The following is a 16,075-nucleotide window of genomic DNA, read 5'->3' as shown; positions in this document are numbered from 1 at the left end:
CCACAATGGCCCGGATGAAGCTGAGGAAACTGGAGGAGTATCTGCAGGGCGTTGACGGCTTCGAGCAACCCAAGATCCTTTTGGAACAGTACCCCACTCCACCGCACATAGCCGCCTGTATGGCGCACCACATGCAGTCGCAGCACGAGGACATCGAGGGAAAACTGGTGGGAGATCTGGGCTGTGGCTGCGGAATGCTCAGCATTGCTTCCACCCTTCTGGGCGCACAGCTCACAGTTGGCTTTGAACTGGATGGCGATGCTGTGGACACCTTTAGGGGCAATGTAGTGGAGATGGAGCTTCCCAATGTCGACTGCGTGCGGGCAGATGTGCTGCAGCTGATCGGCAGCAAGTGGGAGAAGTCTTTCGACACGGTGCTGATGAACCCCCCATTCGGAACAAAACACAATGCCGGCATGGACATGCGGTTTCTGGAGGTGGCCCTACGGCTGGCCAACAGAGCAGTTTACTCCCTCCACAAGACGTCAACGCGGTAAGCCAAAATAAAATTAGTTATACCTAGGAGGGCTTACTATATTTGTTGAAAAGTAACAAGCTGACCGTATAAAATATATATTATGTATTCATGATCTTGATTACGATCTTAATCACAACACTTTTGAAAATATTCAGATTTCTATCCTGCATAGGTATCTGTTATTTGAGGCTTTGGCTATAGAGAACCAAGCTTACATAACAGTGTAACCCATGGGTAAACGTTCTCTGAGCTTTTAGATAATTAAATTAAAAGGATGAGAACTTTTCATTAAACAGAACCTCATGTAGTGTGCATGTGTAATGGTGGTCTTTATATAAGTACATTTTAAAACATATTGATATTCATAAATAATTAATGAGCATATGAAGATTTATACTTCAAGAGTATGGTATAAACAGATGCGAGATGTTTTGTTATTGGTTCAGTAAACAAGAGACACAAGTGTCGTCGATTTTTGTTTAGCGTTCTTCCTTATCGCTGTTTATACTATTGTTGTTATTTTGTTAAGAGCGCCGCCCACAACCATAAAAGCCGCAGAAACACCAACAAGTTACAGATAGCAACTAGATAGCCAGCAGCAAGATGGTCCTTTCACGCTGCCTGCTGATCTTCACTGTATTCCTAGCGACCCTTCTAGTCCCTTTGCCCACTGAAGCGCAGATCCTGGGCCGCGGCCAGTGCCGCCTCACCGCCATCCGAGTGTCGGCGGGGGGGACAGTGTGCGAAAGACTCTGCTTCCGAAAAGACTACCGCGGTCCTCCGCTTCTCTGCAGCCGCATCCCCAGGGATGGAGTGGTTCCTGTCTGCGGGGCCGGTTGTTGCCGCAGCGGTCCCAACTGCCTGCAGTTGCTTTACTCCTAAGGTCGATTGGTTATCACGCGGAACGTGTCACCAATTCATACAAATATATCTTAAAATTTTGGAATATTTCAGAAAATTAAAAACTAATTAGCAGGCAATTAAATAATATAAAAAGTAATTTCTTTAATAAAAAGGGTATCATGTTTGATCCCATAAAACGATAAATATTTGACAATGCTAAAAATAATTGCAAGAGTTTTGAGATCATACAAAGTTTTCGTTAGAGGGGAAATCTGTTATTATATTTTTAGGACACATTGTTTTATTAAAAAAATATTACATTTTTACCTTTTTTAGCTAGAGTTTAGTTCCTTTTCTTAGAAAATATGCCACTAAACATGAAAAATCAGATTAAAACTGTGACTGCTATGTCTAGTCTTCAACTTCGATCATCAGTGTCCCCGAAAATGGCTCTAGATGGTCATACACTATCCTGAAAGTTTAAGCGAACTCGCTTAAAAAAATTACAAAACACCCGATCTTCGGCTTTCCAAACTTGTTTCCCTCCTTCATTTGGGGTGTAAAAAAGGAGATATCCACGAATAAATTATAGAGAACAGCTGAAAAAACAGTTAGCCCTATTTAACATTTTAGTTATAATTTAATTTTCGATTTTCATATTCCACAGGGCCTACATTCAGAAAAAGGCACAGGAATGGGGCGCCCGCGGCTCTGTGGTCGCAGAACTCCGGTACAACATCGACGCCAGCTACAAGTTCCACAAGCAGAAGTCCAGAGATATCGAGGTTGACTTCTGGCGCTTTGAAATCGGCAAGGAATAGGAAGAATTATATCAGTTGCATTTAGTTTTGGACATTATATGTATTTGAATTGTAAATTGTAGCACATTAAAATTGATCATATTTGTTTTCTACTCCACATTAAAGACAACACCCTGGGCGCAGGCCAATTCCCCGGAGTGGTTGACAGTAATGGTGGCCCGCTTGCAATACTGCTTCCAGGCGTCCGATCCAGACTCGCGACCTCCCCCAGTGGCCTTTTCGCCTCCGAAAGCTCCTCCAATCTCGGCGCCGTTGGTGGTGGTGTTGATGTTAACGATTCCGCAATCGGAACCCTTGGCTCCAATCCACTTGAAGGCCTGCCCAATGTTCTCGGTGAAGATGGCAGAGGACAAGCCCTGCTCCACCTCATTGTTCCATTCGATCGCTTGGTCCACATTTTTGGCTTTGAGAATGTACACGATTGGTGCAAAGGTTTCACGATGGACAACGCTGGCATCGTGGGGCAATCCAGTGATCACTGTGGGCTCTACGTAAAAACCGTCCCGCTGGATGACATTGCCTCCAAAGGCCACCGCTCCTCCTAAGGACTTCGCTTCCGCGATGGCTGCCTTGTAGTTCTCCACGTTTTGTTGCGTGTGCACGGGACCCACCAGAGTTTGAGCCTCAAGCTGGTGTCCAATCTTAGGAATTAGCTGTTGATATTTGCCAACCAGCGCCTTTACGAACTGATCGTGCAGTTTTTCGTGGACAATAATCCTCCTGGTGGTGGTGCATCTTTGACCACTGGTGCCAATGCACCCGAAGAGTGCTGCATCCAGGGCCATTTTCACGTTGGCAGATTCATCGATGATTAAGGCATTATTACCACCTAATTCTAGGATGACCTTGCCGAATCTGCGCTGGACTTCGACGCCCACATCCCGACCAGTTTGGCAGCTGCCGGTGAAGGAAACGAGGTTAACTCTCTTATCAGCCACCAAGGTCTGACCCACATCGGTTCCTCCTTGACAGAGGGTAACCACCGGCGGAAGATTGTTCCTGCGCAGCACATCAGCAACAATTTTTGTGGTAGCCACCGAGACCAAAGGAGTGCTGGGTGCTCCCTTCCACAGCACACTGTTGCCGGTGGTTAAGGCAATCGCTGCATTCCAACCGAACACAGCATTGGGGAAATTGTAGGCCGAAATAACGCCCACCACTCCCAGCGGACGCCAGGCCTCCAGGATCGAGTGATCCGCACGCTCCGAGTTGATCAGCTGACCGGAGTAAATTCTGGACAGGCCAACCGCATAGTCGCAGATATCTATGAACTCCTGAACCTCTCCCTGTCCCTCGCTGTAGATTTTGCCCACCTCCAGGGAGACTAGCTTTCCCAGGGGTTCCTTGTACTTCCGCAGTTCATCGCCGATTTGGCGGACTATTTCACCGCGAACGGGAGCTGGAACCTGTCGCCACTGCTTGTAGGCTTCCACCGCCAGCCCAATGGTCTGCTCGAGCTCCTGGACATTTCCCTGACGCACTTTGGCAATCGGTCGGCCAGTTCCGGGATCGTAGCTGGTAACGGATGGCCCACGACCCTGCCACTGACCTGAATATACACCAGGATTGTCGCGCTCCAGTCCCAATTCTTTCAGGAAACTGTACTCCGGTTGGTCGATCAGAAATGACGAGGACGATGAGTAGCTGGCGGATTGGGTAACCAAGCGGCGGGGCAGCGCCCGCTTCGAAATATTTCTCAAGTGTGCCAACATGCTGCATAAAAAAAGTTGCATCTATTATTAACCTTTAAATGTTTGAGTTCACTGTAACGTTAAAAATAACTTTTAGTGGTTATTAGTGATCCATATTTTAGCTTTCTTAGTACAATTTAATTATTAAATAAAAGAGATAATTTAGGAAGTACCTACATCTACAGATTATTTAAATATCGAAGGAGGATCATTCGAAACTATAATTATAAATTAGTTGAATATGAAGAGTATTCATTGGAGTTTTAATTTTTAATTACATATATATTGTACATGCATAAAGGGGCATGTTCAGATCCAGGGTTGTTTCTATAAAATTCTTTTTCTGCCGGAGGAGAAGGTGAGGAGATTTATGGATTACTGATTAAGAGCTGATACCAGTCCTATCGAGCGATAACAGCTCCGCCTGTTCTACGGTTGCTGGCTGGAAAGTTTTTTCAGATCCCCAGCAGAGCGGATCCACTGATAGCATCTCACTTAGAAGGTACTCACTTGGTAGGTGCCCGGATTGAAGGAACGACTGGCCGAGTCGCAAGTCAATTATCAACTGAGGGCAGAATCTGAATGCTGAACCAGCGGGACAAGCGGCTTTTGTGGGCAGCTTATCGCAGCCGCAAACTGAATTAAATGCAGAGAGGAGGGGCTGGAGAGCTGCCTGGGGTCTTATCAATTGAACTGAAGGAATTGAGAGGTTGAGTGCAGCTTGGTCATAAAAAGAAGCATACTTTCAGATGGGCGTTCGAATTGTTTGAAGTGAGCCACTATGGGTTTCTTTTGACCATTTCCCCAAGTTCCGTCATATATAAATAGTATAATAAATAAGAAGCAAATAATAAATGATTTTAGTTTTCACTACATTTTTCGAATGTTCTGATAAAATATCGCTGTTGATGTGCGATTTCCGCTTTCGATTGGTTGAATCTTCTGTTTCCCTGGCAACAAGTTAATTGTTTGGTCGTTCGCACATATTCAGCAGCTTGCTGCCTTTATAATTATATATTATAAGGTATTCAAATCAGGACCTACATAATGGAGGTGCTTGAAGAGGGAAACTTAATGGACAGAGTGCCGATTTTACTGCAGCGCGATCTCGAGTTTTACCAGGTACCAATCCCACTGCCATCCTTTGTCGACAATTACGCAACTCCTATCCAAAAAAGTAGACACATCAGCGGGTGCTCCAGGAACCAATTTGCTCGGGAGTTGTGGGTGGGAAGCTGGATTTTCCACGTTACGCCTCCTTTGCGGCCATCAAATTAATAAGATGGTAAGTAGATACTACACTTTATTCACTGTTCGATGAATATATTTATTTAGTAATATAAAAATCTACAATATAAGCGAATTTATTATTTCCTGGACGTGGTTTCAAAGCCGCTGTTCTTTCGTTGTGGTCTATACAGTTCGTCCAGTTCAGTTGTAACAGTATTGTGTGGTTCGTCCATAGCATCTTTTGTGTTGAAGGAATAGATTACCATACCGATCCAGTGGTGCAGTCTCACCACATCGGTGTAAGTTCGCGAGTTTGAGCAATTTCCCTTAACTGTATTCGCGATTCCAAACAGAACTGCCCGGCTTGGACCAATATAGTTAATTTCACGAGTCAAGGCTGCGCCAGAGGGTTCGTCTCAGGATTCCAGATCCTTGAGGCCGGCACAGAACTGACTCTTGTCCAGTTCTCCACATGCCTGCGGCATCCGGACCTCAGTTATGGAGCTCAGCCCAGAGCTGTTGTCTGAGTTCTGCCATGTAGTTCAGTTGAAATAGTCCAGTTCATCAGCTAACGTCTGCACTCGTAAGTCTAGCAGAATGCAGACTGGTCTTATATGCTCTTTATATACTACAATTCGGACCGGTTTCATTAGGCCAATGTTATTCGCCTGCGTTTTCGGATTAAAGTTGGCGTTTCTGAAGAATGCAGCGACCACATGGTCCTCCGCCAGTTCAGAACCAATTCTTCCGTACTCCCCCAAGGTCTGATAATTCCAACGGAGTCTCCACATTGTACATCTGTCAGGATAAACCGCTCGTGAATCAGGGTTCCAACGCAAACGATGCGCCCGGAATAATGCAGAAAGGCTGCCCAGGGACCCACTGCATCTGGGGATAGTGCATGTCCTCTTTCTCCACAGATGGTCTGCAGGAATTGAGCCGATCCTGATACCGAAAAAAAATCAGTAGACTAGTGAGCACTGCAACAATTTCTAGTTTGCTGTACATGGCTCTAGAGGTCAATCAGCTAGGAGTCCTTTTTAAATGGTTCTCGGACTCTGTTTTCACAGCTTTGTCAGCCGTTTCAAGCTATATATTATATAAAAATATAATAATATTTATATAAATAAATACTAATCAGTCACTGTAGGCATGTCGATTCAACTTAAAATAAACAAGAGAGAAGGCTAAAGACGAGTTCTTCGACTATCAGATACCCGTTACTCAGCTTGTGGAAATGCAAACAACAAATTTGCAAATTTTCTGGCATATTGAGGTAAAGACGAGAAATTTTTTGGCGGTTAATTGCTCTCTATGTCTCTAGAAGCTGCATACTTTATCTCAACCTTCTAGCTTTTATAGTTCCTGAGATCGAGGCGTTCATACGGACAGACAGGCGGACAGACGGCTATTGATTTTGATCAAGAATATATACATATTAGTATATAGTATATATACTTTATATGGTTGGAAACGCTTCCTTCTGCCTGTTACATACTTTTCAACGAATCTAGTATACCCTTTTACTCTACGAGTAACGGGTATAAAAAGGTGTAAAGACCTATTATAATCAATGCATATTTTCCAAAGGAATGCGATAATTTACGCTGGTAGTGCAGATCAATATTTATTTTACAACACTTTAATTGTACTAACAACAAATATTGTACTTGCTGAATATATTTTTTTGGCCAACATTTCAATCTAACACTGCATTAATTAAATAATAAATTAAAACGTCGCACATTTCATTTTTTTAATAAGCAAGAACGCAATAATTGATTTCCTCGATATACATACATATGTACCCCATACTCAGCTTGTAAGAGCGCAAGGAAGAATTTTGAACATGTTCATTATAACTGTTACTCGTTACTGTTACTCTACGGTAGAAGGCTTTAAAACGCTAGAAGGTTGAGATTAAGCATACTGGGTGCTCTGGGCTTTGGGCTCTTTCTCGCAATTGCACTTTAAAATGAAACGGTATATAATGAATCTGATAGTCGCGAAACTCAAGTATAATGTTCTCTCTAGCTTCCTGATGAGCACCTTATCGTGTTTAGCTCTTCCTTTCTTGAAAATTTAATTATACCCGTTACTCGTAGAGTAGATTCGTAAAAAAACACCATAAAAAGTATATATTCTTGATTGGAATCACTAGCCCGGTCGATCTGGACATTTTTACTCTTTTTATTTTATAATTTCTTATGCCGAATTCTAACAAAATTCTATCTAAACATCATTTTAAAATATTCTTCAACATACCTAGGTGGGAAGATGAGTACTTCGCCTCGTACCGCAAGCCATCTGGACTGTTGCACACAGAAAAGGAAATGGATGAAGGAGATTTTGTAAGCTTAAGTTATTTGAACTGATTGGAATTTTTAAAATAGATGGTATGTTTCTCAGACAAGTGTCACCGTGAAGACCTCCGATCCGGATAAGTTTGTGCAGCTGGTCACGAAGTCTGCTGACTTACTGTTGGAGCACATACATCGCCTTTCCCAGGAGTCTTTGGATCACGCCGACCTATCTGTCCTTACTGCCACCATTGGAGCCGCCTCGCTGGTCAAAAACTCTTTGAGTGTCTATATGCAGGCAGCAACCACTACCATATGTCCACCCAAAGGCGATGAAAAGGGAGGAGCGCTCAAGCTCAGTTTTAAGCAGTATTCCCAGATGTCCGAGGCTCTGGCTGAACGACTTCTCGACCTCCATTGTCGGCTCCTTTTACTTTATATTATGCAGGATGCCGACTGTCTGCATTGGGAGGATACCCAACCTTTTTTTGAGTCGGAAAGGGGCTCCTATACCGTCCAGATGTGGTGGCATTACATGAGGGGTACCCAAGCCGATCTGTGGAATTCAGTGCCACCGAAGATGGCCCAAAAGATATTCGCCGGAATGCTGAACGAAACGCTTAGTGTGCTCACGGTCCGGTACACTCAGATAGTAACGAGTGTGGCAAGATCCACGCTCCATCTGGTGGATATATGCAACATGTTGCTCTGCATCGCCGAACTGTTGCCCCACATCTGCGAGAGTGGCGAGGCCTATGTGGGACTGCAGCTGAGTAACCAGAGCGTTATCATAAGGGATATCCATGCCAAGTGCAAGGAGCTCTTCTACTGCCTTCTCCTAAGAGGATCGCCGTTGGGAGTGCTTTCCAAGGTATGAAGTAAGACTTGCAAGCGCCCAAAAAGATATCTACATCTTGAAAATCACACAAGAACTAATTATACTTTTACATTTTTCTTGCAGGTTTTCCGTAAGGGACTGGACAATATGGAAATGTTTAGTTCTCGGCACGGACTGCCCAGTGCTTGGATCATCTTTGCTCTTCCCAGATACTTTCCCAAGGACCAGTCCTGTCAGTGGGTCACCGAATTCTCAGACCTCTCCACCAACACAGCTATTTCGTTGGACTTGCGGGTGTTACTCGCTTTCCCCGAGGCAGATTGGTCCTATCTGTTGAAGATTCTGCTGATGAGGGACGCCTACCTCACTGGCATTATAATGCGCCACCTGATGCAGTACTTACCCTCCTCGGAAAACTTCAAAAACGTAGCGAAGATTTCGTTTACCAGCGCTGAAGGCGCCCCTCAAAAGTGCGAGGCATTTTTGTGTCGTGGAGAGTGCTTCAATGTCACCGATTCTATAGCCGGGGATATAGGTAAGATGCGATCGAGTGAGTTGGTAACTAAAATATTCTAGGTATTGTTTTTTACTTGAAATGCAAGTTAGGGATATTTTACATTATAGTACCCCTTCACTTCCATTCAGATCCCGTAGGTCAGTCCAATTACCAGATCGTCCTATCTCTCACTTATTTGGTGGTAGCCGTTGGCAAGGCAGTAGACATCAAGTCGTGCCTGATCAAAACACTGGAGGAACACGCGATTGCGGGATGGAGTGATTGCCTGGACAAACGACAGGTGTGGAACCAGAAGCGAACACCCTGGCTAGAAGCCATCATGCACTTCGTGTACCCCGTACTCGACTGTGTGGTGGATATGTTGGTGAATGCCGTGGAGAATGGAGCCAGTATGTACCAGGCCATGTCCTTGGCCCTAACGTGCGTCTCTGAGATCTGGGACTGCCTTCCCGAGGGGCTGTACAAAATCGCCTCCTTGCTGCAGGATATCATTCCAGTTTCGACAAAGCCATTGGGAGACTCTGTGCTTTTGCAGGTGGTTTTTGCGGCACTCTATACAGAACTGATCAAAACAGCAGAGATGTATGAGCAGGGTGAGTAAATAGTACGGTTCATCTGTTTGAAACATTTTAAATATTTTCCTTCACTATTTCGATTCTGATCAGCTAAGGACCAGGACAAGGCTGCCATATGTTACTCCATATCGGAGGCCATTTGCTCCATTGACGAAGATGACAAGCACACTGATCAGATCGAGTTGTTTCTTAAACAGGCGAAGGAAAGTATTAACTTGGACACAGATTTCGGGGGAACTCCAGGGAGCAATAACCGAGGAGCTGGAGGAATGAGTGCTGTGAGTACCATCAAAATGGATGACCTGGCCTTGACAAATGCGGAGTCCGATCGCCTGAGCCACAGTCCTCCCAATAACTATGCCATGGAACTGGATGTGGGAATCGCAGATTACATAGCCGAAGTCCTGGTCAGCGATGTTTTGACCACTAATATTGGAAAACAGGCCCTAAAAGTGGTATACAACTATTTAAAGTTCAACAAGGACTGGCTGCTCGAGCAGCTAGGAACGGGTGACAATGAACCGAGTCCTTTCCAAGGCATCCAGGGTCAGAATATCAAGGAGGCCAAGACTTCGGTGCTGAGGTCCATGTTCTTCATTGGGAACACCCCCTTTGACCAGCTGCTCACGGGCTCATTGAAAATCGACTACGTCAGTTGGTTGCAGATGCCGCTGTCCTTGAATCCGGAACGGACCTGGCTGCATTTAACCAGGCGTTGCGATTTCCAGGAGGATGCCAAGCTGTCGCTGCCCGAGGTGGCCATGGTGGCCGGGATTACGAAGATAATGAAGCGGCGCAAGGAGTTTCCCAAGTGAGCGACGCGGGAAACGCCATTACGATGGTGTGCACTCAAAAGAATATATATAGTGAACAAACCTAGTAGATGAATAAAATGGAACAGTTGTTTAATGGTTCCAAATTAAATGAACAGACTTATACTTATATCCTCTAACAATATGTTTCCTAACTCCAAAAGGTCATACATTGAGTAAGTATCTTAAATGTGCCTCTGTCGACATAAGCCAGACTTCTGGAAAATAGTACACTTAGCTTTTACCTATAAAAGCATTTTTTAATTATGTTAAATACATAAAAGACCTAGTGCAAGCATAGAAGAAGGCATTTTGAGGACCAAGCCAACCTAGCTGCAGAAGGCGATACCAAGGACGACCTTCCCAAGCATTTTCTGGAATCCTCGAACTGTTCCTTTAGGAAATTAACTTTTCCGAGTGTGAGGCAGCTGTGAATTATGTCGTAGATGGCGGCGACAGTGGAGAGTTTCCTTGGGGGATGGCTGCCACTTTGGATGTCATTAACGCCGCATAATGCAAACAAGCCTGACGACAGACACCTCAGCAAATGCACAGGACAATAAGCGGAGGAGCTAAAAAAATATTTACTCCTGCTCCCCCTGAGTTTGGCCCCATTTAATGTATGAGGTTGAGGGCGCTGTAGCAGCCGAAAATGTTTTTGTCCACATTCTGCGTACTCGCCCGCCTCTTGGCAATTGCTCAGCTTTGCTCCTGGTTGTCTTTTGAGCTTCTTTCCGCCTCCCGCCACTCCGATCCCCATTCAGCCAGTTATGAAAATTACTGAAACGTGGCCAAAGGCAGGCGCGGGGCGGGGTGTTCCACAGGACCTGCAGGACGACGGCACGCACACAGAGAGCCGCGTCAGCAGTAGCAACAACATGAGGCAGTGGCTTCTCACACAGGACAACGTGACAAATAAAATCAAGCTGGCTTTGAACTATGGCCCAAATATCCATTTTTTGACAAACAACTAAAATTTCTGTATAATTTAAATAAAAATGTATACTTGATAATATTCAAGAAAACTCGTAAATGAGGATTATACCACATCAGTAGCTAATTATGTGTCTTTTTGTTGTATAAATTCGGTTTGAGTCTATTGAGGAAAATAACTAAGAATACTGACGTCTAGCCCATTGTGCTTTCCTGTAAAAAACCGCAGGACTATAAAGACTGCTCAAATGCGCTACGCTCCACAATAAATCGCGAAAGGGAAACAATTTAAATAAAACAGAAGATAAAACACCAAAACTGTTCAAACTTAAATACTGAACAAAAATTACAGTAAAAATAAAAGAATTCAGTTCTTAAAGAAAATTAACATAGCATTTAAAAAATATGATTTTTTGTTTTGAATTATAAATGAATAACCAATAAAAAATTAGACAACTGTTGCAGTACAAAATGAGCTCTATATTTATATGTTTAAAGAAGTATAGTTCAAAAGAATTGTCATATTGCCAACTTTAAATAAGTTTTCAAATACAAACGGTAGGGAATGTCAAAAACAGCTAACCAATTAAAAGCATCTTTAAAACAACATGGATATATTTGTGGTCTTCATAAATCTCAGCATTAAATCGCAAAAACGCATTTAAAAAGAAATAAACACTACTCGTGCGCCCTCGTAACAAATCAACTTAGCAGTTTCGAATGCAGCGCCGCCCCATTGGCTGGTATTTGGCTACAAAGTCAGTGGCAGTAGGAAAAGCAGTGGGAAAAGCAGCCTGAGCGGCGACTCTGGATCCTGACTCCGAAAATAGAAAAGAATCCTTGCTGGTCCTTTCATTCAGTTTCATTCAGCTGGAGCCGCTGGAAGCGTGCGGACGTTCGTTGTTTAGAGCACGACCATAAAGTCGAGTGGCAAAGTGGCACTTCACAGGAAAAGTTACAAGAACTCAACAACAATAAGAGAAATATTTAATAAAAAAAATAATAGAGGGCACACAACGTGCGGGGGCAAAGTGCAAATGGTAACGGTAATTTGCAGACATTAGTTGCCACACACACGCACACACACTCACAAACGGTTCGGTGATTAAAGGCTGTGGAAGAAGAGGTGCGAAAAATGTCACATTACGAATACGCAGCGTGTGCCCGAGTTAAATGGTGAAATTTAAAAGCTGTTCTAGCTGGAATTGAAAATGTTTGTCGTAAAGTTGTTTGGCCACTTAGTAAGCCGAGCACGTAGTGAATTTTTGTGATGTGGATACGGCTCTTTGATTGTTTTATTAGCGATTCTCTTGGACAGCAATTGAAACGACAGTTTTAGATGTGAATATTTAAAGTTATGCTGTATTAGCATGTAATATATTGAAAATATAATTTAAATATTATCAAGTTATCAAGTTATTTTAAAGTAAAAGTTGAATGGAATAAAAATTCAGATATAAAGCCAAAACATTAATACAAAATTTAAAAGCGATTGCTCCGACTTTTGCCAACAGTGCATTGGAAGGAAGGAGAAGGATAACTTGAACTGCAATAAATAAGATATTAACAACAATATCAAACTGCTCCTTTGGAATTTATAAAATAAATATATATAGATATAAACCAAGATAGCCATGAGCCAGATGCAACTGCAATCGCAGCGCGTTCGCCGCACTCGGCACCATCGCCGCCATCAGTCCGCAGAACCGTGCGAGTGCCTACGTCCTGTGATAAGGGTTTTTGGTCTGCTGACTTCATTCGGTAAGCTCAAGTGCGCGGAAATCCAAGCCAGGGGAATAGAACTTGTGCCCAGGTGCCCGGGTGCCCGGGTGCCGAGGTGACCCCGGTTTCGAGATAATGCCAATCACGATACGGGGCTATGATGCATGGATGCATGTGCATGCATTTATGTATGAATGTGCATTGCTTTTCTGGCCCTTGTTTGGAATGTTTACCCTTGACAAATCGTAGGAAATGCTTGTGCATAGGAACCATTGCCTCGGGATATGTTGAGTGCTGTGGCTTATTATATTTCTTGGTACTGAATGGGAATTGTTGGCTGAGATGCTGAGATGCTGAATGGGGACATGCTCTTATTGGCTGCTTTTATTGTTCCTTTAAATTCATATAATATTACTTTAGAGCAATATTTTTCTTGAACACAAAGGTTCTGCATGTGCTTGAGTAGACTAGGAAAATAAACATACAAAAGGGCCATCCTTTTCTATTTCCTCATAGTGAGATAGCTACATTTGTGTTTTAATAAACACGAAATGCAACCGTATGTAAATATCTCTATCTGATGCAATTAAAATTCAAGTTTAGTTTTAAAAGTAATTTCCCTTTTTTCCGTCATTTAATTACAATTTAATTATGGTTTTTTGTACCTAGCTTTGTGTTACACTTTTTCCGCTTAATTGATAGCTTTACAGCCAGAATTAAATGACATTTCGTTTGTCAATTTGTAAAATGAAGTAATAATTTATTACATAATAATATTATCTTCCTGAAATCAATCTACGTTGGTTACATTTTTTGCACGACATAACTTTTCATCACTTATCTGCATTCTAACCTGCGAAATCCAATCACATTTTTTCATCATCATTTCTTTTTCGGCCATCTGGTGGAGTTATCAAAGTTGGCTCAAACGCTTATCATGGCCAATCATAACGATTTTCCGCCACCATCTGACATTTCCCTAATGCGCTTTAGATAGTGCACCGCCGTTTTTTACAGAATATGATAAATCGCCCAGCTGCAGCCGAACAAAAACGTCGGGTCAAGTTCAAACTAATTTCTTTGCAAATTGTTTTGGGGTCTATCATGGATGCAGTGGCACGCAGAAAAACAAAGTATAGAAGTATAAAATCTCTGTAGTTCATAAGCTCCGCATTACGGGGATCGGGGAACAGGGATGGGGTTTCCCAAGGAAACTCCCTGGCAGAGCCATTAACAAGGCATTGGCCTCTATGCAGTTTACAGCTTGCAGCTCACGACTGGCATCCTGTGCCAAGAGCAGAGTTTTCCCAGCCCGCTTTTCCCCTTATCAGCAACTTTTCCATACGGTCGACAATGAGCTGTGTTGTTAGCCTTTTGGCGCCAGCCATCCGCCAAGTTTCCCTCTTTCCCGGTATCTATTTTCCCCCCGTCGCTTTCAATTATCCAGATAATTTTTGCATGTTTTTTCGATTTCCGCTTTTTCAATTTTTATCTCCGTTGACAGCATTTAATGTAATTGCTTTGGTTTCGGTTCTGCAGTTGTGCTTAAATATGGGGCATACATATATCTAACAGGCTAATCTGATTGGTTTTTCGCGACTCGGCATAATAAAAACAACTTAATTAGATTATATTTTTATGGGCTGAGGGGCGTGGTGACTCCATAACCATGGCTAACCATATATTAACGTTCAAAGTGGATTTGGGTAAGACAAAATGTTAAGCGGAACCATAATATGGTTAGAATATGAATACTGGGGAGGGCAGTTTAACGCACATGGAGATAAGTGGTAGAGAAAGTTTCTATGTTAAATTTGTAATGAATATGTAAATTTCCTCAATGAATCTATCACAACATAATTCACTATATATCACTATATATTTATTAATATATTTTTTTAATATTTTTAATAAATGAGCTTGTAATTTGTTGGCCAGTGCAAAATCCTTTTTGGCACAGTGATAAACTTCTTGAGTTCACCTCGTTTCCTTTCATTGGTTTTGTATTACATTTTATGGGCAAAGCGTGGTAAACAAAAAAGCCCCAGCTCAATAAATATGCTTATAAATATATTTGCCTAGACAAACTCCCATTATTTTATAGGCTCATTCAAGGATAACACTCCTCGTTTCAACCCGCCAAAAGGACCCCCCTCACCGAAACTTTCTTAAGCCATTTTTCATTTCAGTTATCTGCGGCGTTGGCGTTGATGTCTACATGCATGGCTATCAGGCCGGTCTTTATATAGTGTAAGTCACGGATCCATATCCATGTCCCCAAAAATATACTAATTTGTGGTTAGTTTTTCAGCCGTGCTGGTAATGTTCATTGAGATCAAGTGGCTCGTGACTATCTTTCTGCAACTTCAGTGTGCAGAGTAAGAAAACAATTCAGATTCCCCAAATAATTCATTTAAAAAGAGATCTTATACGTTTATGTATATTCTCTTATTATAATTCCATTTTATTTATAAAAGACGCTAGTAAAATGTGATTTGCGGACAAATATATGTCCGATATACTTTCATTTCGACTTACACAATAACAAATTAAACCATAAAAGATTTGGCAAAAGCCTTTGCTTACAATAATGCTTGAACATTTTCCCTCTTCACATATTTGTGGATTCAATTTGTTTCAGGGATAATTACCAGCGGAGGACCTGCAGCTGCTCGGCCTGCTGGCGACTTTCAGCGATTTGTGGCGGTTGGCGACCCACTCCGGTTTATGCGGTCATCGGCATCTGCCTGATACTATATCCCCACAATCTGTGGCTGAGTTATGTGGCCGGAATGTTCCTGATACTCCTCGGGCTCCTCAGGCTTTGCACGCTGCTCAGATTCAGCCCCTCCAAGGAGGAGGGCCTCCTGCCGCAGTGTGACTTTGAAAAGTGATGCCAGCCAACGAACGTCTTTGTTATTTGTTTCTAAAGTCTGTTTGTTTTGCGTTGATAGGGTCTCGAGCTTTGTGGATACCATGGAGGATGATTTCGCGGAGGTTGGTGCCTCGCAAGCGGCCTTGGAGGACGAAGCGGAGGAGGAGGGCGATGACCACCCCGTCATAGATGACGATGTTTGCTAATAGTTTAAGCCAGCTTTTCTGCCTAATGTAATGTGAGATTTTAAACGACTTAACAGATATCTATTAATATACGGTTTGTAAAAAGGTTTCGATTTAAACGCTGAGTGCATGCTATACTTTTATTGCTCGTCTTTTAAAAAGTATTTGGTTTGATTTGGTGTGTTTAATCAAAGTATCCTTTTTGGGAAAGACTTAATACCGAAATCGCTATTCAAATAACATACCCGCTCTAAT

At 42.8% G+C, this 16,075-nt stretch overlaps 6 protein-coding genes across 6 annotated transcripts; 4 read left to right on the top strand and 2 right to left on the bottom strand.

Moving 5' to 3' along the window:
- The first annotated feature begins 5 nt into the window (after positions 1-5).
- Positions 6-2,246, top strand: LOC120448044 (rRNA N6-adenosine-methyltransferase METTL5). Its single transcript, XM_039629788.2, has 2 exons — positions 6-493; positions 1,989-2,246. Exons 1-2 carry the CDS (start codon positions 6-8, stop codon positions 2,140-2,142), a joined length of 642 nt encoding a protein of 213 aa, XP_039485722.1. The 3' UTR covers positions 2,143-2,246.
- LOC120448048 lies at positions 545-1,980 on the top strand. Its single transcript, XM_039629793.2, has one exon. It carries the CDS (start codon positions 1,082-1,084, stop codon positions 1,358-1,360), a length of 279 nt encoding a protein of 92 aa, XP_039485727.1. The 5' UTR covers positions 545-1,081; the 3' UTR covers positions 1,361-1,980.
- On the bottom strand, positions 2,163-4,426 carry LOC120448043 (putative aldehyde dehydrogenase family 7 member A1 homolog). Its single transcript, XM_039629787.1, has 2 exons — positions 4,344-4,426; positions 2,163-3,855 (listed from the first exon to the last, which is right to left on the bottom strand). Exon 2 carries the CDS (start codon positions 3,852-3,854, stop codon positions 2,232-2,234), a length of 1,623 nt encoding a protein of 540 aa, XP_039485721.1. The 5' UTR covers position 3,855; positions 4,344-4,426; the 3' UTR covers positions 2,163-2,231.
- Positions 4,427-4,880: 454 nt separating this feature from the next.
- Positions 4,881-10,134, top strand: LOC120447808. Its single transcript, XM_039629384.1, has 7 exons — positions 4,881-4,955; positions 5,015-5,118; positions 7,333-7,414; positions 7,473-8,234; positions 8,325-8,736; positions 8,847-9,311; positions 9,384-10,134. The coding sequence occupies exons 1-7, from the start codon at positions 4,881-4,883 to the stop codon at positions 10,106-10,108; spliced, it is 2,625 nt and encodes an 874-aa protein (XP_039485318.1). The 3' UTR covers positions 10,109-10,134.
- On the bottom strand, positions 5,201-6,071 carry LOC120447600 (transmembrane protease serine 13). The gene is given in 3 exon segments (XM_039629071.1): positions 5,201-5,826; positions 5,829-6,020; positions 6,023-6,071. Coding segments are annotated over 3 exon segments (867 nt in total).
- A 2,490-nt stretch (positions 10,135-12,624) lies between the features above and the next one.
- LOC120449060 lies at positions 12,625-15,910 on the top strand. The gene is made up of 5 exons (XM_039631355.2): positions 12,625-12,799; positions 14,950-15,010; positions 15,064-15,138; positions 15,402-15,650; positions 15,715-15,910. The coding sequence occupies exons 1-5, from the start codon at positions 12,673-12,675 to the stop codon at positions 15,839-15,841; spliced, it is 639 nt and encodes a 212-aa protein (XP_039487289.1). The 5' UTR covers positions 12,625-12,672; the 3' UTR covers positions 15,842-15,910.
- Positions 15,911-16,075: the final 165 nt, after the last annotated feature.

The sequence above is a fragment of the Drosophila santomea genome, chromosome 3L, assembly GCF_016746245.2.
Source record: "Drosophila santomea strain STO CAGO 1482 chromosome 3L, Prin_Dsan_1.1, whole genome shotgun sequence".
NCBI lineage: Eukaryota > Metazoa > Arthropoda > Insecta > Diptera > Drosophilidae > Drosophila > Drosophila santomea.
Note: the sequence above shows the minus strand (reverse complement) of the source record. Positions and strands in the feature narration are given on the sequence as shown.

What these genes read in the sequence shown, in the direction of transcription:
- LOC120448044 (XM_039629788.2), top strand. Translation starts at nt 6, where the DNA reads ATGGCCCGGATGAAGCTGAGGAAACTGGAGGAGTATCTGCAGGGCGTT. An exon ending in CTCCACAAGACGTCAACGCG is followed by an intron (nt 494 to 1,988) that starts GTAAGCCAAAAT and finishes CATATTCCACAG; the next exon opens with GGCCTACATTCAGAAAAAGG.
- LOC120448048 (XM_039629793.2), top strand. Translation starts at nt 1,082, where the DNA reads ATGGTCCTTTCACGCTGCCTGCTGATCTTCACTGTATTCCTAGCGACC.
- LOC120448043 (XM_039629787.1), bottom strand. Translation starts at nt 3,854, where the DNA reads ATGTTGGCACACTTGAGAAATATTTCGAAGCGGGCGCTGCCCCGCCGC.
- LOC120447808 (XM_039629384.1), top strand. Translation starts at nt 4,881, where the DNA reads ATGGAGGTGCTTGAAGAGGGAAACTTAATGGACAGAGTGCCGATTTTA. An exon ending in GCCATCAAATTAATAAGATG is followed by an intron (nt 5,119 to 7,332) that starts GTAAGTAGATAC and finishes CAACATACCTAG; the next exon opens with GTGGGAAGATGAGTACTTCG. An exon ending in AAATGGATGAAGGAGATTTT is followed by an intron (nt 7,415 to 7,472) that starts GTAAGCTTAAGT and finishes TATGTTTCTCAG; the next exon opens with ACAAGTGTCACCGTGAAGAC.
- LOC120449060 (XM_039631355.2), top strand. Translation starts at nt 12,673, where the DNA reads ATGAGCCAGATGCAACTGCAATCGCAGCGCGTTCGCCGCACTCGGCAC. An exon ending in TGGTCTGCTGACTTCATTCG is followed by an intron (nt 12,800 to 14,949) that starts GTAAGCTCAAGT and finishes TTTTCATTTCAG; the next exon opens with TTATCTGCGGCGTTGGCGTT. An exon ending in CCGCAGTGTGACTTTGAAAA is followed by an intron (nt 15,651 to 15,714) that starts GTGATGCCAGCC and finishes TTGCGTTGATAG; the next exon opens with GGTCTCGAGCTTTGTGGATA.